The 22,238-nt window shown below is 42.9% G+C and overlaps 2 protein-coding genes and 1 long non-coding RNA gene across 3 annotated transcripts; all 3 read left to right on the forward strand.

Moving 5' to 3' along the window:
• Window positions 1-821: 821 nt before the first annotated feature.
• Window positions 822-5,505, forward strand: LOC122320279. The gene is made up of 2 exons (XM_043208439.1): window positions 822-854; window positions 954-5,505. Exon 2 carries the CDS (start codon window positions 1,020-1,022, stop codon window positions 1,593-1,595), a length of 576 nt encoding a protein of 191 aa, XP_043064374.1. The 5' UTR covers window positions 822-854; window positions 954-1,019; the 3' UTR covers window positions 1,596-5,505.
• An 808-nt stretch (window positions 5,506-6,313) lies between these two features.
• LOC108086878 lies at window positions 6,314-6,891 on the forward strand. The gene is made up of 3 exons (XR_006245617.1): window positions 6,314-6,566; window positions 6,646-6,693; window positions 6,759-6,891. It is a non-coding gene; the product is annotated as an uncharacterized LOC108086878 (long non-coding RNA).
• A 4,141-nt stretch (window positions 6,892-11,032) lies between these two features.
• Window positions 11,033-12,984, forward strand: LOC108086877. Its single transcript, XM_017183940.2, has 3 exons — window positions 11,033-11,241; window positions 11,302-11,688; window positions 11,787-12,984. Exons 2-3 carry the CDS (start codon window positions 11,601-11,603, stop codon window positions 12,395-12,397), a joined length of 699 nt encoding a protein of 232 aa, XP_017039429.1. The 5' UTR covers window positions 11,033-11,241; window positions 11,302-11,600; the 3' UTR covers window positions 12,398-12,984.
• Window positions 12,985-22,238: the final 9,254 nt, after the last annotated feature.

The raw sequence follows: 22,238 nt of genomic DNA on the forward strand, positions 1-22,238 counted from the left end.
ACCGGCTCCTCATTGATTGGAATAGTTCTAGTTATATGGCTGGGACTCGTTAAGATTCGCAACAGCGTTTAATATAATATAATAATAATAATGTAATTATAAATCATATCATATTATATTTTGTTCCACAAGTTTTTTACCGTGAATTGGCTTTCATCGTGATTAAATAACTGTAAAAGCATTTCCACTGGCTTAACGCCATTAAGGGCTAAATATTTTTGTATACAAGTGACGTATACGTAAATCCAGTTACTAATAACATAAGTCCACAGCCTACTATAAACGTATACGCAAATACCCTAGCTACCAAACCCAACATACAACCTGTATACCCAGATATACCCATATACCCAATTGTCAATAACATAAGTCCAGAGCCTACTATTGCAGTTATTCAAATCAATCCCGACATAAACATTTAATTCGTCAGACATAAATATTTCCCACGCCTTCGATCGGCGCCACCTGAATTGTAAACACTTCAAACGCCTTTATCGACGACAGCAGACATAAACAATATTCAGAACCCTAAACAAAGGGTCCAGCCTGAGAACCCATTCGTCAGCATAAAAGCTTTGGCCAATCCAAATTAATTAAACAAAAGATGCAGCCTAGAAACTATTTCATCAGGCCACATTTTTGACCAATAAAAATTCTCTAATCTGTAAACATTGTATTATTTTAAATACTAAGTATGGCAAATATCGATAGATATAAGAATAGTATAAGAAGAGTAATCGATGTATAAGAAGAGTGATCGAGAATAAGGTCACTTAATAAAGAACAGAGAAGCGAACAAGACGTGAATTTGAATTTTTAAAAGAAAAAGACTAAAAAGGTGTTTACAAAATCAGGTATGGGGTATAGCCCAAGAAAGATAGTGAAGAGGAACTGCAATGAAATATAGTGATATCCTGAAGAAATCTAAGCCTGAATTGATTAACATTTTGAAGAAAAACGGCGTGTGTTTCGGCGAAGACGCAACGATCGGACGGCTGCGCAGCGCTGTAAAAATTATAATGAATGAAAAATCCGTAGCGACAAACATAGAGAAAGACCTTGTGGAGCTTAATAATACGATGAAAACTGATAGTTTAATAATTGTGACCGGCGACGGCGAGAGTGCACCCGTGGAAAGTGATGAAGTAAAGAACGTAATTCTTGAGAATGCCATTTCTGAAACCGGCGCCAACGAGGATGTCCGTGAGGAAGAGAGAGATGAATATAGTGTGGCATCGGGCGACAGTCTGGCGCAAAGTTCCGGCGAACTTTATAAAGATGATGAAATTACCGAGAATGGCCTTCGGAACAAGCAGATGCAAGGATTTTCGCGAGAAGCAGAGTGTGTGCAGTTGGAAATTCAACACTTAAAAAAATTGGAGAACCTATATATAGCTCGCAAGCGTGTTGCCGAGCTTGAAGCGGAAGTGCAGCTGCTGGAAGGAGGATCAAAAAGAGCAAGTAAAAGTGATGACATCGATATCAAAGATGTTGAAGCCTTGGTGAATTGCTTTTCAGGAGACGATGGCTACCCAATACAACAGATGATCCATATTAACCCGATGACATGGACTGCCCTGCGCAGGAGCTGCTAACGGTCTTCGAAAAGAAAATGACGGCGTGGGACGTAATCAAACAATTGGAAGCTAAAAATAAATCTCCAAATGAAAGCGCAATCCAGTATTACATCGCTATGTGTGGTATCTCCAAGCAAGCAATTTTGGCAGACTCTGACGTCATTCGCGCAATTGTGAGTGGGCTTCAAGACAAGACCGGAGCTGCTACTGCCTTAGCCTTTTGCGAGTCCTTGGACGAATTGCGTAAAAAGATCACCATCTACGATAAAATAAAGACTCCAGATCAGCTTATAACCCGTCGGGACTCCGACACCAGCAAAGTGAAGATGACCAATACGGCAATCCCTCAGCAAGGACCTATGGCAGCGCGGTGCTTCAATTGCAGAAAAATGGGGCATTTGATGAACGAGTGCAGACGCCCAAAAAGACCGGAAGGCGCCTGTTTCAACTGCTATAGCCAGGACCACAAGTATCAGGACTGCCCAAAGAAGAGAGCTGTTACTACGGTAGCTGCCGTGCAAGATGACGAACTGGAGGACACCGAGGACCTAGCGGCTGTTCAGTCTGTTAAGTTATGACTTTTTGAGGGTGAAGAGAGATGTATTACTGTTTTAAGTTTGTTTGACACAGGAAGTCCAGTCAGCTTTATTCAAAAATCATTAATTCCAAATAATGTTAAATTTAAATCGCATAGAAGCAAATACCACGGTATAGGTGGGCAACAAATATTAATTTTTGGAGAAATTATATGCTGTATATATTTTCATGATAAAGCTTATAAAATTGCATTTTTAGTTTTAGTTGTAGAAGATACATTATTACCACTGCCAACTCTATTGGGCCGAGATTCATTAAAAATCATGGACGTCCAATTAATACATAAAAAACGAATAAATGCTGAATATAAATTTTCAAATAAAATAAAAAATAATTACAATAATAACTCATTTTGTGCATCTCTTTTCACCAGTAAACATATAACCAATTATAATAAGGATAGTAATTTAAGTAATCAGAATAATCAAGAAGTAAACCAAAGAAATATCCAAAATAATCAACTAGAATTAGAAAATTTTTTAGTAAATACTTAGCATATACGGAAGAAAATGTAGACGAGTTAATTAGCATAGGGTATGAATTCGGAAAAATAGCCAAAGAAAAATGTAGGAAAGTAGTAAAAACACATTATTTAAGCAAAAATGTCGATTATAAGAAAGTACCTATTTACCAGATGACCATTAGGGTTACAGATACAACACCATTCCATTGTTCACCCAGGCGTCTGTCATATTATGAAAAAGAGAAAGTAGCGGAAATAATTGATGATCTTCTTGAGAAAAATATAATTAGGAATAGTAAATCTCCTTATGCGTCTCCCATAGTTTTGGTTAAAAAGAAATCGGGCGAGACTAGAATGTGCGTAGATTATAGAGGATTGAATAAGCGAATAGTTAAAGATAATTTCCCATTACCGTTGATTGAAGATTGTTTAGAATACCTGGAAGGCAAGATATGTTTCTCAATAATAGATTTCAAGAGTGGTTTCCACCAGATAGGTGTAGATTCACAAAGTATTCCGTATACCTCATTTGTAACTCCTCAGGGACAATATGAGTATTTAAAAATGCCATTTGGTTTAAAAAACGGATCAGCCATTTTTCAAAGATTTATTACAGAAGTATTAATGGACTTTATTCCGAACAAGCTTATAGTAGTGTATATGGATGACATAGTGATAGCAACTAAAACCGTAGAGGAACATTTAGAGATCTTGAAGAAGTTATTAAATCGTATTAGTGAAAACAATTTAGAGATTAACCTAAAAAAAATGCAACTTTTTAAAACCTGAATGTGAATTCCTTGGCTATAAAGTCAACCGTAGTGGGATAACACCTAGTGAAGCGCACCTTGATGCATTAAAAAATTTCCCTATACCACAAAACTTGAACACCCTTCATTCATGCTTAGGATTTTTCTCATATTTTATGCGTTTTGTGTTATCCTTTGCAAAAATAGGGAAACCTCTTACGGAGGTGGTCCATTCCCCTTAAATGAAGAACAATTAAGAGCGTTTAACTTGTTAAAGACCATTTTATCAAATCCACCAGTATTGGCCATCTTTAATCCTAAACGTGAGACTGAACTGCATACAGATGCAAGCTCACATGGCTTTGGTGCCGTTCTCATGCAGAGACAAGATGATGGCAAGATGCATCCAGTATTATTCTATTCGGGGAAAACTAATGCAGCTGAAGCTAGGTATCATAGCTTCGAATTGGAAACCCTAGCGATTATTAATGCACTACGTCGATTTAGAGTCTATTTGGAGCATAGGCATTTTAAGATTGTGACAGATTGCAATTCGTTAGTGCAGACATTGAGCAGGAAAGCCATAAACCCTAAGATAGCGAGATGGTCATTGGAATTGGAAAACTATCAAGTAAATTAGAATTTCGAGAAAAATCCATATTAGAGTTGATTAAAGTAGTGGGGGTGGTAGGAGCAACTCCTAGGGATGTTGACCTGATACTGTAAACTGAGCAGATGCGTGACCCTGAGATAGTTAAAATACGAACAGCCGTAGAAGAAGGAAATTGTACTTCGTTTGAATTACTAGATGGCGTTATTTATAAAAATAACAGTGATGAATCTTTATGTCTGTATGTCCCAAAATGCATGGAAGAACAAATAATTAGATTATCACATGAAAAATTAGGTCACCTAGCTGCTGAAAAATGTATGAATGATTTAAAGAAAAACTATTGGTTCCCAGCTATGAAAAGCAAAGTAACAAATTTTATAAGAAATTGTTTACCATGTATATTACACTCAGTACCGAAGACTATTCATAATCGCACACTGCTTAGTATTCCAAAACCATGTATACCCTTCCATAGTTTACATATAGATCATTTAGGACCTTTGCCAAACATACAATCAAAAAGAAAACACCTTCTTGTAGTCATTGACTCATTTACAAAATTTGTTAAATTATTCCCAGTAAACAGCACTAGTTCTCGGGAAGCCAAGGATTCACTTAGCAGGTATTTTAAATTTTATAGCCGCCCTAAACGAATTATTTCGGACCGAGGATCTTGTTTTAACTCTCTAGAATTTTCAACAATCCTTTAAGAGCGTGACATAGAGCATATTAAGGTGGCCACAGGTGCACCTCAGGCCAATGGGCAAGTGGAAAGGGTGAACAGAATTTTAACTCCTATGTTAGGTAAATTATCTGAGCCAATAGAGCAAGCAGATTGGTATAAATTATTAAGCAAAGTAGAATTCGCAATTAATAACTCTATTCATAGTAGCACTCAAAAATCTCCCAGTATGTTATTATTTGGTGTCCCACAAAAGGGCCCCATAGTAGATGAATTGACAGAATATATCGAGGAAAAGTTTAATTTAGAGCAGCAAGATCTAGGTACAATTCGTTCAGATGCTAATAAGAATATCCTGCAGTCACAATATAAGAATGAACAGTATTATAAAAAGAAACATAAAGCCCCATTAGAATATAAAGTTGGAGATTTCGTAGCTATACGTAATATTGATACAACACCTGGAATAAATAAGAAATTTGCACCTAAGTATCGTGGCCCGTATAAAGTAAATAGAGTATTTGCTAATGACCGTTATGAAATTGTTGATGTCGATGATTGTCAATTAACACAATTACCATTTAAGAGTTTATTAGAACCTGCCAGATTGAAACATTGGACAAACGCTGTAAACTATACTATAGCATTACTATTGTAGATCGAGGTCGATCTTATAGTCAGGTTAGCCGAATGTAAACATTGTATTATTTTAAATACTAAGTATGGCAAATATCGATAGATATAAGAATAGTATAAGAAGAGTAATCGATGTATAAGAAGAGTGATCGAGAATAAGGTCACTTAATAAAGAACAGAGAAGCGAACAAGACGTGAATTTGAATTTTTAAAAGAAAAAGACTAAAAAGGTGTTTACAAATCAAAGTCCACTTTTGCTGCCCGCGTCGCTGTCACCGGTAGAAGCCATAGTTATAAGAATAATGCATTTTGTAAAGTCAGTTTAAGATTGGGGATCTAACTCATAAGAACCTTTCCAATAAATACAATAACTTCACTGTATATATCCCGAAGTAAAAAAAACCTATTTTACATGCTGGTTATCTAAAGCCTTACTATACAAGTTTTGGAAGGTATTATGGACTCATAAAAAATGGAAGTATTCTAGGTTTAATATTTCGTTCCTATAGCTGAGGCTTCAGCTTGTGCAAATTTCTCTTTTTTTTTCTTGCTTTAGTTCAGAGAAATTAATTTTGCTACACACCAAGACTTCTTCTTCGTACTTAAACTCGTCACACTTCCCCAACACCAAACCTAGCATGTTTCCAGATTTCAGCCTTGTAGACATGCCTCCGTCGTTCAGGGTCCAGACTTTGCAATCTTTAGCCATCTGGCACCGGGCATTTGGTTTGACTTTACTGCTTACTCGTATAAATTTCTTTTAACTGTCTTTTTCTCAGCGTGTGTCCTCCTTATATCGCCTTTGTTGGTCTAGTTCTCCGTCTTCAACCAACTTCCTTGATCGGGTCCTAGGTCTACCGATGTCCCGTTAATTTACCGTGCGTATTCTCGTTCGCCCTCTATAACTTTGTTTTTCACATTGGTTTCAAACAAAAATATAAGCTCAGACCGTTTAGATTTCCAGATTTATGAAATAAAACTATTGTTACGAACTGCTTTCTTGGGTGGGAAGTGCCGCTAGCTCAGCGATCTCATCTGGGCCAAGTTCTCCCCAATGCCCGCAGTCCGACAACATAAAATACTAACATCGATTACGGTCGTCTCACAACGCTAAACTCTCTGCGATCACTAACAAAATGTAAACAAAGCAAAAACGTAAACATTGAAATACAAGGCGGCGGAAAATTTGAATCTTTGGTGGCCATCGGTGTTCTTGGCCACTGCGTACCCACCCAACCTAGGATGCTAGGTAAGTATAATCCCCGCATCCCCCATAATGGGTCAACAAGTCACTCCAGGCGACTAACTTAACTCCATCTTCCCCACAGAAAAAGGTCTACTCACTCATCGTTATAAACTGGTCTTTAATACTTCAGGTAAGTTCATGAATATATAACATTTCGCTTCCAATTAATTCAAGTAAAATCTATTTGTTCATTAGGCCTTAGAATTAACTCTCAACCGCCGTATAAGTATTTAGCGGTCAAAGATAAATTCAAGAACTAAGAAATGGACACTCACCGAAATGTTCTGCCACCCTTGTATCGGCAGAACTCTCTTGTTAACGCGGCTTAAATTTAGGTCACCTAATCCTGAGAAGCTCCAAGGGAAAAGAAGGGACGCCGAAAGGTATGGGAGATTTACACACACTATTCCTTCATCCTAATTAATCGCGACCCTTTTATTTTAGCAACCGTCGGTCAAGGGTGAATCTTTGGACGAACGCACAATAGACTTAACAATACAAGGTATTTAAATTCTTAAAAACTATACATTTTATTAATTGATTTTTCTCAATTTCAGGAAGTGGGGGGTGAGCTCAGCCCACCAGAGTATTGCACAACAAAGAAACTTGGAGGCGTATAGAGACTGGCTGGCGAACCTCGTGGTACCAGCCGTTCGCGCATAAGTTGGCCACTATCGGAGGCACCCCGACACGGAACGGACTCACCGGAGATCTGGAGTCCTAGAGGGTCGACTTATGCTTAGATGCCGTGGTTCTTCAAAAATGTTCCTCCAAACGCTGTTCCTCTCCGAAAAGGTTATAATTTCTTCAAAAATATATATGGGTTCCTCCAGAAATATGGTGTTCTTCAGAAATTAACTGTGTTGATCAAAAAACTGTGGCCTCTCCAGAATATTTATATTTCTCGAAAAAAGGTCTGCTCCACAAAAAGGTTATATTTTCTTTGACGAAAAATAACCCTCGAAAAAATGTGAATTCTCCTGAAATGTATTCCTCGCCAAAAAAAAATCCCGGGGCCCTTTATTGTGGGACCCCGGTTTCCCTAAACAAAATAAACATTTAAATTTCCAAAAGAAAAATTACACAAAAAAAACTCCAACTCTCTCTCTCCCGCCATCCCCAGCCTCTCTCTAAGATGGGTCAATGGACACCCTAAGAGAATCCCTAAGTCGGGATTGCGATTTTACATTCTACATGAATAACTTGTTTATGGCCCAAAAGGGGCGCTGCCCTAACCATCACTGCCTGTTCTAAAATATCGATAACGTCCTCCTGGAACCGACTCCAACTGCAACATCAACCAAGGATTTCGAGAGGTGCTACAACGAGGTTTTGCGGAACGACGAAATGCTTGGTAGCTTTGGAGGAGGCCAGGAATACGCGTACTCTGGTGTTTCGAGCAGTTCGTACGGCGCCCTACGCGGGGCCCACGCTTGACGGGAAGTATTGATGTTTGGTTTTCATGCGTTTGTATATGTACTTTGTGTACCCGTTGTAGATCACAGCCGGATGTCCTTGGCATGGTACACCCCCTGCAGATCTTCCAGCAAATAGGCGTTACCGCCAACGGATTTGACCACCCTCGCCTTCAGGAATTTTCGGGCGAACTTTGCGTTGAACGCCTTGCCAAAGTCGCTCAAGACGAAGTTCCTGCGGAAGACTTCCTGACCAGGCTTGGCGATTAGCGTGCGGGATCGTTTGTCGTAGCGTTGATGGCTTGCCTCATACGCGTCTGCAAGCTGCTTCTGCACTTTATCACGAATTACCTGCAACTTGTCTTTGGCCTGCATCCCGGCCATCTCATGGTCACACAAAGACCTAAGTCTTCTGGCGAGTTTGTAACAGGCGCCGTTGAGAAACATGTGATGTCCAAAAACAGTGAAAAACGGTGCCTCTTCCGTAGTCCAGTGGACAGAGTTCCGGATGGCCATTTCGATCTCCGGCAGGTGCACGTCCCACTCATGATGGTTCTCCTCCAGGTAGCTCCGAATCGCAGCTAGCACGTTTCGATTTACTCTCTCCGCTGCGTTACTCTGGGGTGAGTATACCGGAGTCCGGATGTGGTGAATGCCAAAACCATCCATCAGCTCTTCGAATGCCTTCGAGGTGAATTGTTTTCCATTGTCCGAATGGACGTTTCCGGTACCCCAAATTTATAAAAAATTTCGTTCACTAGGAAATCGATTACATTCGGCACTGTCGCTGTTCGCATGGTTTTGAGGAAGATATACTTGGAAAAATGGTCTACCACGATGAAGATCCAGGCGTGACCATTTTTGGACCTCGGATACTTCCCCAGGAAGTCGATGTAGAGTTTCTGGAATGGTCTTTCCGTCTCTACCATCTGCCCGATCCCAACCTGCATCCTGTAGTTCGGTGCCTTTGCCTCCTTACACACGGTACAACCGCGGACGAATTCACGCACCTGGATGGTCATACCCGGCCAATAGAATTGGCGTCTCAGAAGATCTAACGTCTTGCTCATTCCACCATGGCCTGCCTTGGGATCTGAATGGGCACGCTCTATCAAGCTGTGCGTCAAGCTTTGTGGGATCCACAGCTTCCACTCAGATCCGTCCAGTTCCTCATCCAGACTCGGGGCTTTCATGAGCTTGAAAACAAATCCATCCGCGACCTTTAGATCAGGTAAGTCCTTTTGGTTCGTCTCCACTTCCCGAACTAACTCCACGTAATCCTCCGCAGCAAACTCCGTGGTCTCGAAACCCAACAACTCTGTAGGATCTATCCGGACTTCTTCAACGCATCGGGACAGCGTATCGGCAACCACGTTCTCACTGCCCTTGCGATGCTCAATGTAGCCCTGAAGTTGCAGAGACCATCTGGCAAGCCGTCCGGATAGATCCCTCATTGTTATCAGCCATTTCAGACTTGCGATATACGACCTGAATGGCTAGGATGGCTGCTAGGCACTCCTTTTCCGTCACCGTGTAGTTGACCTGGTGTCTGTTCATTTTGGCCGGGCCTGTTCTGCCCCGTCCTGGTTCCGCTGAAACAGCACTGCGCCTACTCCGACGTGGGAGTTATCGCATTGGATATAGAAATGTTTCTTAAAATCCGCGTGAACCAGGACTGGCGCAATCGTCAGGGCCAACTTCAGGTCGTTAAACGCCTGCTTGGCGCTGGGACTTAAAGAAAACTTGAGGTTTCCCGACTTCTTCAAGGACTCGGTAAGAGGAGCCGCTAGCGTAGCGAAATTGCTGACGAAGCGACGATACCATCCCGCTGTGCCAAGGAAAGCTCGCACGTCCTTCATGGACGTTGGGTAAGGAATCTTCTGGATCGCGGAAACACGTCCAGGGTCCATTCGCAGCGTTCCACCTTCAACTACGAAACCAAGGTAAGTCAATGATTTAAAGCAGAACTTAGACTTCTTCAGCCCAATTGTCAATCCCGCCGATTTCAGACTCCTTGCTACGCGACCCAAGTATTCCAAATGCGTCTGAAAATCTGGAGCCAGGATGAGCAGATCGTCGAGATAAACGAAAACGTTGGTTCTCAGCTCCACTGGAATCACCCTGTTCATCAGCCGCACCAGACGTTGCGCTGCGTTGCACAATCCGAAAGGCATCATTCGGAAATGATACAACGGCCTGCCTGGGACTGTAAATGCGGTGTTCTCCTTGCTGCGGTCATCGAGCTCGATCTGCCAAAAAGCGAACTTTAGATCTACGCTGGAGATGTAATGGGTCTGGTCAATTCGCGAAAGGATGCCATCGATGATAGGCGTCCTTCACTGTCAAGGCATTGAGCTTCCTGGCATCTAGACAAAATCGATCCCTCCCGGGCTTCGACACTACCGTCGTGCGATTACTCCAGGGGCTCTTACTCTCCTCAATGACTCCCAGCTCGAGCATCTTGTCGATCTCGTTCTCGACCACTTTCTGCTTCGCTGGAGACATCGGATAGGGCCGGTCCTTGAACACTCGGGCTCCTTCAACCAATTCGATGGAGTGTCGCTCCAGGCTGGTAGTGCCAAGACCGTCTCGCTCGAAGGTAAGAAACTCCCCTTTGACTTTCTCTAAAGCCTCCTTCTCCTCCACAGAAAGGCTTCATGACTCGGGATCCTCCCTCGTCTCGTCCTCGTCTTCGTGTTCGGCGTAGTGCTCCATCTGCCTGGCATGGATTTCCTCCGCTTTCTTTCCACCGCTGGGTACGGGCACTCCTACGACTGCTGGAGCAAGACCAAACGTTCGCCAAAAATCAACTCCAAAGTACGCTTCCTGTTCTAGGTATGGGCAGAGATAAAATGTTATCACCTTGCTCATCCTTTTGTACTCCACAGGCAGCTCAACTCGTCCAATAATAGACCAATCTTCTCCAGCAGCCGTCGTCACCTTCGACAAATAGGGCTGGACAGCCACGCCCAACGCCTCTACACGACCTCTGCAACCTTTGCCTAGCAAGCTGACACTGGCACCCGTGTCCAGCAAGCCGTTGATTGGCTGGCCAAAAACCTTGACGTCTGCGAAAGGTCGAGGATCGCGTGAGTCAACGCGTTTTACTGCCGCCACCACTTTTCGTCGTCGGGTTCTCCGGATCTTGAAACGTTTTCTCGGCTTCTGGACTTTGCGAGAAACCATTCGCATGCCACTCAGCTGGTGCTCTGCGAAAATTCGGTTTCGAGATTCCAGATAGCGACGCAGCCTCTCCTCAGCTGGTAAGTATCTTAAGTCGATCTTAAAGCTACTAGGTGGGCTAACTAATTTGTTCTCCTTAGTCACTACTTCGCAGGATTCCTCTCTGGACGATTCCCTCCTGCCTTCGGATCGCTCAGTCTGCCGCGCAGTCGGGACACTTTGGCAAGACTGTGTCTGGTCGGCCACATCTGTAGCAAAACAGCTTGCGATCCACGGACTCGCAATCACGGAATCCGTGATCAGCGGCACCGCAGTTTCAGCAACCCGTCCGGAATGGATTTCGAGGTCGTCCACGCAATTCATCCACGTCGAAGGCGTATGCATCCTCCAGAGGCTCCGGTACGCAAGCTTCGGCCACTCGGGGTCTATCCCCTGGCGGATGACGCAATGGTGGGTGGTACGAGGTGTGTCCTCGGCGACCGAAACTGCGTTCCACCTCTATGCACTCCTGCCGCAATTCGTCCACGGTAAATATTTCCATCGCGTAAACAAAGCGCGCAACGCCATCCCTTAAGCCTTTTTTAATCACCTTCACCAACTGCCGCTCCGGCATTGGTTTTTTTAGGCGTGAGGCGAGCTGTGCATACAGTGGATGAAGTCCTCCACCGTCTCTCCCGGCTGCTGCTCCCGCTGCAGGAGCTCGTGCATCCGGTCATGCTCGGTCTGGTGCCCTCTAAATCGATCGATAAGGGCTCGGCGCAGCTGCAGCCAACTGTCGACTCTGGATTGTCGCACATGGACCCAATACCACTCCTTGGTTCGGCCGGTGAGGAAAACGTGGAAATGTCGCAGAACCTCTTGCCATGGACACTGGTGCTATCGCTGCAGGAATTCAATTCGGAAAACGAAATCCTCCACCGAATTCCTCTCGTCGTCTCCACCGAACGAGACGTTACACCGATCCACCTTTGGATAACGGCTGCTGCACCCAGTGCCCACACGCCAACGTGGGCATCCGATGCTCGTCAGGATACACTCCGGCCCTGTGGTCCTCGACGCGCTAGCCTCGCCCATGGCTGTCCTGCCGCCTGTGCTGCTCGATCTCCAGCGGATAATCCGGACTGCTGCTGGTCCACTCCGACGTTGTCTCTGCTCTTCGCTGTGGCTTTGGCGGAACCAGTGGAGGCGGACGACACGGTCTGCTTTCGGGATGGCACCCTGCTTCTGCTGCGCTGACGCTTCTGCTGCTGCTGGTTGTTGCTGCCGATCCACTTGCTGCTGTGTCGCCGGAAGAGGCAGAGGATTTTCTGGCCTGATCACATCGTTGAGGAGCTTCATCATCTCGAGGAAACCGCTTCGGATTTCCTCCCTCAATGACTGGCTGACTCCGGCCTCCTGCGCCTTCTGATAGGTCTCTGCCGCCTGTGCTACCGCCAAGTTTGTCGCGGACTTCTCCTCCAAACCGAGCCGTGATTTCGCCGAGTTCTCGTCGCCCAGCTCGAGGAGTTGCTCTGCGACCAGACCCAAGTCGGCAAAATTCAAGTGTTTCCGGGAATCCTTCTGTATAGCGGGATCAACATCCCGGATCCGTTTCCGAAATTGCTCCACTGGCGTCCTCGGCAACCCTCCAGCGCTCTCCCCCTGCAGCACCCTCTACATCAGTAGACCAAAGCGCGTCATCCTCTTCTCCAGGAGGACCCATCGACCTCAACTGGTGGTCGTGCCTACTCCCAAAATACCTATCCTTGGGCATCACTTACAAAAAAAAAAAATAAATACTTCCTATACTAATACCACAAAAGGAATATATAAATAAACAGAGATATCACCGCGACAAAAATTAATATTAAGAATATAAATAAATAAATAAACAAATAACGAAATAAATAAATAATGACAAAATAAATAATGCAATAAATAACAATAAATTAATAAATAAATCATGAAACGACCGAATAAATAACCTGAAATAAATAACCATAAATACCAAAAAAAAAAAGTGCACTAAATATTTAACTCTTCGAGCCACCAGATAAACTAATTGTTTCTATTCTTTTATTTTAGCTAATACTGTGGGGAGATGGAATCACTCGTCGCCGGTGGACTTCCGACCCTTTAATACTACGCATTGCCCAAAAATCCTCGAAATTTCCGACCCTCTCGCAGCCGCTCATCAACTGGTCTAGCTATCACTTTAAGTGATAGCCGCCAGTTAAAGACATCGGCTGCTCCTGGACTGCTGTTGGTCTTCCTCCTCAACTGCGGTTTCCATCGCAAATCGAGGGACTCGTGCATCGCGTGTGGTACCACGGGCCACGAGTACCAATTAAGTTAGCTAACCGACAGGAAATTGGAAAGCCACAGGAGGAAGAAAACCCAGGAATCCAACCTCGAATTCACACTGACAAAAAAAAATATATAAATAAATAAATTAATGTGACAAAAAAAAAAACGACAAAAAAAATGAGACTATTTGTTTATGTATCACAGCTTAATATTTTTACCGGAGACCGAGAGCAATTGGCCAGGATAATTCCGGACAAGCCTCTCGTTCTCCTAAGCTTCTCCTTAGTTCGTCAGTCCCCCATCCCGATGCAATTGCAACTTCCTTGCAAGCCACCGTTCCGAAAGACTGGCCAACTAAGTCAACTCCTCGGAGACGTTGTCGCCTCGACCATGTATATATTTATTTTTATATAATTGGGCGCCACTATGTTACGAACTGCTTTCTTAGGTGGGCAGTGCCGCTAGCTCAGCGATCTCATCTGAGCCAAGTTCTCCCCAATGCCCGCAGTCCGACAACATAAAATACTAACATCGATTACGGTCGTCTCACAACACTAAACTCTCTGCGATCACTAACAAAATGTAAACAAAGCAAAAACGTAAACATTGAAATACAAGGCGGCGGAAAATTTGAATCTTTGGTGGCCATCGGTGTTCTTGGCCACTGCGTACCCACCCAACCTAGGATACTAGGTAAGTATAATCCCCGCATCCCCCATAATGGGTCAACAAGTCACTCCAGGCGACTAACTTAACTCCATCTCCCCCACAGAAAAAGGTCTACTCACTCATCGTTATAAACTGGTCTTTAATACTTCAGGTTCATGAATATATAACATTTCGCTTCCAATTAATTCAAGTAAAATCTATTTGTTCATTAGGCCCTAGAATTAACTCTCAACCGCCGTATAAGTATTTAGCGGTCAAAGATAAATTCAAGAACTAAGAAATGGACACTCACCGAAATGTTCTGCCACCCTTGTATCGGCAGAACTCTCTTGTTAACGCGGCTTAAATTTAGGTCACCTAATCCTGAGGAGCTCCAAGGGAAAAGAAGGGACGCCGAAAGGTATGGGAGATTTACACACACTATTCCTTCATCCTAATTAATCGCGACCCTTTTATTTTAGCAACCGTCGGTCAAGGGTGAATCTTTGGACGAACGCACAATAGACTTAACAATACAAGGTATTTAAATTCTTAAAAACTATACATTTTATTAATTGATTTTTCTCAATTTCAGGAAGTGGGGGGTGGGCTCAGCCCACCAGAGTATTGCACCACAAGGAACTCGGAGGCGTATAGAGACTGGCTGGCGAACCTTGTGGTACCAGCCGTTCGCGCATAAGTTGGCCACTATCGGAGGCACCCCGACACGGAACGGACTCACCGGAGATCTGGAGTCCTAGAGGGTCGACTTTTGCTTAGATGCCGTGGTTCTTCAAAAATGTTCCTCCAAACGCTGTTCCTCTCCGAAAAGGTTATAATTTCTTCAAAAATATATATGGGTTCCTCCAGAAATATGGTGTTCTTCAGAAATTAACTGTGTTGATCAAAAAACTGTGGCCTCTCCAGAATATTTATATTTCTCGAAAAAAGGTCTGCTCCACGAAAAAAAAAAACCCTCGAAAAAATGTGACTTCTCCAGAAATGTATGTTTTTATCTAAAAATTATTTACGTTTGCCTCGGTTGCTAATTTTTTTATTTTTTCGGCGATTGTTAATATGACAGCTATATAATACATTCGTCAGATTTTTATGAAGTTGCTTGTATGAAAAAAAAAACAATGATGTTATCTTTTTTTATTCAATATATTCCATACTAGCTGTTCCCGCGACTTTGTCCGCATGGAATAGTGATTTTGGGCATCGTCTTGATTTTCGTCCGGGTCAATTTTTGTTTTTAATAAACTTCTGCTTAAATTATATTTTTTGTTTCATTTTCTGATGGCAGCATTGATTTTCTCGGCAACCTGATTTTGACAACCTGACATATTGTTGGCCATGTGAAAAGCAGTGTTGGCGTAAATTTATTCCTACGTGTTTAAATAACTTTAACTTTACGTGAAACAGTTTTTGCTTGGATCGTGTCTGGTCGTTGTAAAGCCCCACCAGATGCAAATGCTTGCTTAACGTCGTTATTAAGTACAACTGGTGAATCGTCGTTAGACTCAATGGTTAAAAAGTTCTGGGAGTTGGAGCAAGCTCCAAAGCTTCTTTGCGAGCAATCGTTCACTGAATCTGTGAACAGATTACCTTCGAGCAGGCTAAGTGTTAAATTGCTGTTTAAATCTAGTCCGACTTGTCTTGGCTCGTCCTTTGAGACAGCTAAGAGGCGATTTCTTGGCCTGGAGAGGCGAATGGAAAAACAAGCGGAGGTCCGAGACATGTATATTTCTTTAATGAAAGAATACATTTCACTTGGTCATATGAGTGCAATCAGTAACACAGTCCCGAGTGAGCCACATTATTTCATCCCATACCAGTGTGTGCTCAGACCGCAAAGCTCTTCAACAAAGTTGCGAGTCGTTTTCGATGCGTCAAGCGAAACGTCATCACAAATGTCGCTCAATGACACGCTTATGGTTGGTCCAACGATACAACCATCTCTCTACGCAACTTTGCTTCGTTTTCGATTGAATCCTTACGCAATTACTGCAGACATCACTAAGATGTACCGTCAAGTGGAAATTGACGAGACCCAGAGATGTTTTCAATTAATCCTCTGGAGAGAAAACCCGAAAGATCAATTACAAATATATCAATTGAACACGGTTACATACGGCACTGCGTCAGCACCTTTTATTGCTATCCGGTGCCTGAAATATTTGAGTGACATACACGCAACATCGCATAAATTAGCATCGAAATCACTTGCGAATGATTTTTATGTCGATGATTTATTAGCGGGAGCAGAAACGCCAGAGGAATTAGGGTTATTGCAGCAGGAGTTGGACTCTGTATTAAAACCATTTGGATTTGGTTTAGCCAAATGGTCTTCAAACTGCCAACAATTCCAAGTTTCTGATGCGTCCTTTACAATTGGGTCGCAAGAAGACACCAAAATTTTGGATTTAATTTGGAATCCCAGAAGTAATGTGTTCAAATACTCCGCAGACCATCTTTCACTCGATTTTGTACCGACTAAGAGGTCTATATTATCGTTTGTGGCACGTTTGTATGACCCACTTGGATTACAGTGTCCAATTGTTACTCGTGCAAAAATTCTCATTCAAGAAATCTGGCTGCATAAGTTAGATTGGGATGAAGCATTGCCCACAGATCTAATTGAGCAATTAAAATCGGTGACTAATTGCTTCTCAAATCTAGACTCACTCAACATACCTCGTCATATTGCAATTAGAAAAAATATAAAATACCAAGTTCACGGATTCGTCGATGCGTCAAAGAGAGCATACGGCTGCTGGATTTACGTGAGAGTGGAGCGTCGGAATGGAACGTTTACGCGATTGCTCACAGCAAAGTCGAGAGTGGCATCTCTCAAAACCAAGTCTGTGCCTCGGTTGGAACTCTGCGCTGCTCACTTACTGGCGAAGTTATGGAGTGAAATCAGGGATCTGTTGAACACACCAGTGGACGACGTTTTTTTGTGGCCGGACTCTGAGGTAGTGCTGTATTGGATCAATAAGCACCCGAAGCAGAAATTCAAGAGTTGACTTCGCAAGCTGTCTGGCGTCATGTCCCTACCAACGCGAATCCAGCGGACATCCTTTCACGTGGCTGCTCAACTAGTGAGCTCATGGAATCAATTTGGTTTACTGGCTCAAACTTCTTAAAGGAGAGCCCCGCCTCTTGGCCAGTAAAATGCCACCTTGAACACCCCAAAGAGCTCTCTGTGTTAAGGATGCGGAAGAATGCCACAGTCTTGATCGCGGCCGATGCACTGGATAATCCTTTTTGGACCTCGTTGACAAATCTTCATCATATTTAAAAATTCTGCGCATCGTATCATATATGCTCCGATTTATCAATGGAAAATCACACAAACAGACTTCACTCGTGCCATCAGCGGAAGAACTGAGTTCAGCGTTTTTAGCAGTAGTGTCTGCATTGCAGCGAATCGAGATCGCGAATGAAATTGCAAGGCTAAATAAATCCTTGACTTTACAACCGTGTTTTTAGAAACTTAACCCATTTTTATATCCTCATCAAGATGGCAAGCATGTGTGGTGGCTACTTAGACTTGGCGGTCGTTTGTTTTCCCGTTGCTCATGCCAAACGGCTATCTTTTGGCATGAGCAAAGGGAAAAATATCGTTATCGTAATCGTTAAAATATATCTACAATATTTGCATAGTTCAAATTGTAATTCAGGCTATTCTTCGGCGTCAAATTTGGTTGGTGAATGCTCGTCAAGCGTGTAATAGCATTCTACGGCAGTGTGTACATTGCTTTCGTTATAAGCCAGCCATGTGAATATTGCCATATTTGTTTGTTTTGCCTCTAAAGCTGTTCACATAGAACTTGATTCAGACCACACATCTAAATCGTTTATCATGTGTTTGTCTAGGTTTGTTGGCCGGCGTGGACGTGTCCAGAAAATTTTCTGCGACAATGCCACCAATTTTGTCGGTGCTTCTCGAATGCTGCAGGAATTCAAGGACCATTTCATTGCCAACCAGGATGCCATAACGGAACTCGCAGCCACGCGTGGGATCACCTTCTCGTTCATCCCGCCCCGAGCGCCCCATTTTAGCGGCCTATGGGAGGCGGCAAAGGGATTAATGGTCAAGGCTGTGGGCAGCGCAGTGCTCTGACAGGACGAATTGAACACCGTCTTGGTAGAAGTGGAAGCCATTCTCAATTCGAGGCCCATCGTCGTGGACAGCTCAAACCCAAACGACGGCGAAGCAGTAATCCCAGCTCATCTGTTGGTCGGAACAACGCTCGTTGCGCTGCCATTCGTGTCAAGTCAGCCAGTAACAGACGACAAACTGAGCTACTTGAAGATATCCGCCGTCAAGCAACGGTTTTGGGTAGACTGGCAAAACGACTACGTCCTGAGCCTGCAGAAACGACAGAAGTGGCTAAGCGAGAGCCACAACATACAAGTCGGAACAATCGTCGTGGTCCACGAGGACACCAGTCCGCCTCAGCAGTGGCTAATAGGAGTCATCGAGGAGGTCATCAAAGGCGAGGATGGAAAGGTTCGAGTGGCGGTCGTCAGAACTAAGTCTGGCGTTTTCAAGCTATCTATACGTCGATTAGCTCCGTTGCCTGTGGATGAACATTGAAGCCTTGCAGCCATTTCATTTTATAATTGAAGTTCTACTAATTAGATATATATATGTAATTATAGTTAACTTAAATACTCTTATATTAAGCTCGAATTGAATTACCTGAATTGAAGTACTACTCTTAAGCTAACATTTCGCTCTTTAATAGTCGCTCTCACTTAAATCTCTTTTGCATATCAAAATTTTTCTTTGTTATCTATGAAATTTGCATGCTTACATATACACGCGCAATTATGCCAGCGCTTAGCTTAAGAACAAATATTGAAAATTATAACGATCACTTGAGAAAAGAACTGAAACTGAGTACACGCATTTATTACAGTGTCTGTCCCATCCGCTTACGCAAATTGGCCGTCAATAATTTTATTAATATTTTGCTCTGAAGTTGCTTGTGGCACAGGGCCACGTAAGTAGTAGACCCCTTCTTTGGATCTACAGTGAATATAATGTAATTACAAAGAAAACGAAACGAAAGCAATAATATACATGTTGAATTTAACCTAACATTAAATCATTTTAACAGTATTTAAGAAAAGCTTATCACCTATCAGATATGTGTGTGATTATAAATTCAAAAAGAAAAGAAAAGGTATAAAAATCGGAAGGTTCTTAACTTTAAAGGATTTCTCACATTTACTCAATATATTTATTCAAGGGTTGCAAGCAATAGGAAATACACGGTGCGTCCATTTAGTTTCGAGACTGATTCCATAAATCGCAAAATAAACAAGATATTTCAAGTTTTTCAAATTTATTATTTGAAGTATTCTCCCTTCGCTTTAATACACTTCTTACAGCGATTCAATAGTGATTCAAATGCGTGCTTCAGCTCATTTTGTGGAATAGCCTCCAATGCTCATGTCGAAGCCGTTTTAATGGTCTCAACATCTTCAAAAAAGCATCCTTTCAACTTCAACTTCAACTTTGGAAACAAGGAGAAGTCACACGGCGCCAAATCAGGTGAATACGGTGGGGTGTCCAACACACAGACTTGATTTCGGGCCAAAAACTGACGAACAATGATTGATTTGTGACTCGGCGCATTGTCGTGCAACAGACACCATTTCTCTGGATCGCGATATTCGGGTCGAGTACGACGGATTCTGGCCATCAAATGCTTTAAAACTTCAAGATAATACGTGCCAGTGACTGTTTGACCAGTTGGAACGAACTCTTTGTGGATAATGCCTTTACTATCGAAGAAAGTGATGAGCATTGTTTTGATTTTTGAAGGAGATTTTCGCTTTTTTTTGGCTTGTGGTGAGTTTTTCGACTTCCACTTCGAACTTTGGCGCTTAGTTTCTGGATCATACTGAAAGCACCATGTTTCGTCGCCAGTAACAATTGATTTCAGAAAGTTTGGATCATTTCTGGCGGCTGCAACGACTTCTCTGCAATGATCTTTGCTCTTTGTTCCATGTTGGAATTTCAACATCAGATCAAAAATTGTTTAGGGAAAACTGTCATATCCTTGTTATTTGTCAAGCAAATGTAATGAAGTTTGACATGTCAATAGAAAAAGGTTTAAGCTTTAAAATGCACCTTCGAACACCTAGCTGGCGCTACTATTTGCTGAGATATGGTTCATGTCTCGAAACTTAATGGACGCACCGTGAATATATATGTATATATATAGCCAAAATATACGAAAATATAAAAGATTACACGGCTACACGTACTTACGACAATTCCAACGAAGTCAGCAGGCCTGTTGACGGTGTTGTTGTTGTTGTTGCTGTTTTACAAAAGAAAAAGGCGAATATATACTCCTCTACTGCTGCACCATAAAACTATAATGGGGTCGAAGAGATTTATAAGTATTTGTTTTACGAGTTTAAGTAGCAAAAAAAAAACGTATGTTTTATACTAAAAAAATGTTCCAATCAGAGATCCAGGCGGGCACGAACGATCGTGTCGAACGTCGTCGACGTAGACGTTTGTCTGTATGCGGCGTTCGTGTAAGCCGAAGGCGTATGTGTTTGTGTGTGCGGATGCAAGATGGCGCCTTGGGTGCGCGGCTGTGCGTGTGCGATCGCGCGTGCTCGGCGATATGTGTGTATGCGATCGCCTGTGTATGGCGACGATGTGTGTGTGCGCGTCCGCCTGCACGCAGCGATGTGCGTGTATGGGCTCGCCTGTGTACGGCGTCGGCGTGACGCGCCAGGCGTCTGGAAAAGTCCGTCCACAAATTCCGCGTCTCCTGCGTTCTTGGAATTCCGCACTTGTAAAACACTGGTTTAAATCACAAGGCCTTCAGCCGTTTACTGGCTTACCGTTGACTGAAGCAAATTCCTAGAATTCACAAACTCCTTTTACCACTGCGAGAGATGTCCGTATCGTTCCGCGTTCCGAAGAAAAGAGAGCGAGTAAGGACTTATACGGACTTCATGCAAAATGTCATAACGCCAAAACTTTCTCGCGATCAATCGATTGGCGATTTTATCATGTGGTATAGGTCATTACTACATGTAATTTAGACTCGACCCCTTCAAGGTGGTATTATCATGTGGTAAAGGTCACTACTGAATATAATTTTGACACGACCCTCATAAGTTTTCAAATAAACAATAACATCTCCAAGCTATTAAGTAATTTTTCCATTCCCTGGTTCAATGTAAAAACGCCAATTGCAATAGACTTACAACCTATTTGTATACCAGAGTGTAATTTCTTCCAGATGGTGTTTTTTACATACTATCGAATTTTGAATTTTATCAAAATCGGATAACTCTATCATATAGCTAATATAGGTGTCGCGGAACGGATAATGTTAATGATAATGTCTGTTAAGTATCGATAGTCAGTCAGTATTTTGAACTACGTTCAGTATTTGTTAGTGATTTATATTTGTTTGTGATTGTTCACATTATGTGCTAAAAAGCTACGCTAAGATTGGCGCCACGGTTACTCCGATCGGCGATTCCAAGAGAGAAGGGAGGAAATACTGCGGTATGTAAAAGATATAGGTTAAGGTTAAAGTTAAGTTTGTACGTTTTCCCCAACAGAATAAAACACGCTCATTAATGCTTGTTAACTTGATGTGTTGTTACGCTACGAGATCTGGTATTTCTCGTTTCGGTGAAGTAGAGTATTAAAGGCAACTCCACTTGGAATTTAGATTGGCGTCATTTCTTTTATTCGCATTCCGTTATTCGGATTCTTGGAGTTGGAACTCTAGCGGCGTTTGGAAGCGTACATACACAGATTCATGTGCAACATGCCGACTACACATTCGCCCAGACGGAGTCCCAGAATAAACCAATCTGACGCTACCGCAGCTACAAGGACGACATCTGCAGCATCTGGCACACCGGCCGGCTTGGCGAATGCAGATGGTGGACGACAGCGGCCACGGACTCCAAAGGAAAGTGGGGTAAAACGCACCATGGACACTGCCCAGGCGGAACAACCAGGACAGGCTATGGACCCCACGACTACGCAGATTGCGACGCTCATGGAAAGGATCGCAAGTCTGGAGAAGGAGCTCCTACAGGCAAGGGCAAATGAAGGACAAGCGACGGCCGCCAGGAATCC

This window comes from Drosophila ficusphila, unplaced genomic scaffold (assembly GCF_018152265.1).
Source record: "Drosophila ficusphila isolate 14025-0441.05 unplaced genomic scaffold, ASM1815226v1 contig_47, whole genome shotgun sequence".
Taxonomy (NCBI): domain Eukaryota; kingdom Metazoa; phylum Arthropoda; class Insecta; order Diptera; family Drosophilidae; genus Drosophila; species Drosophila ficusphila.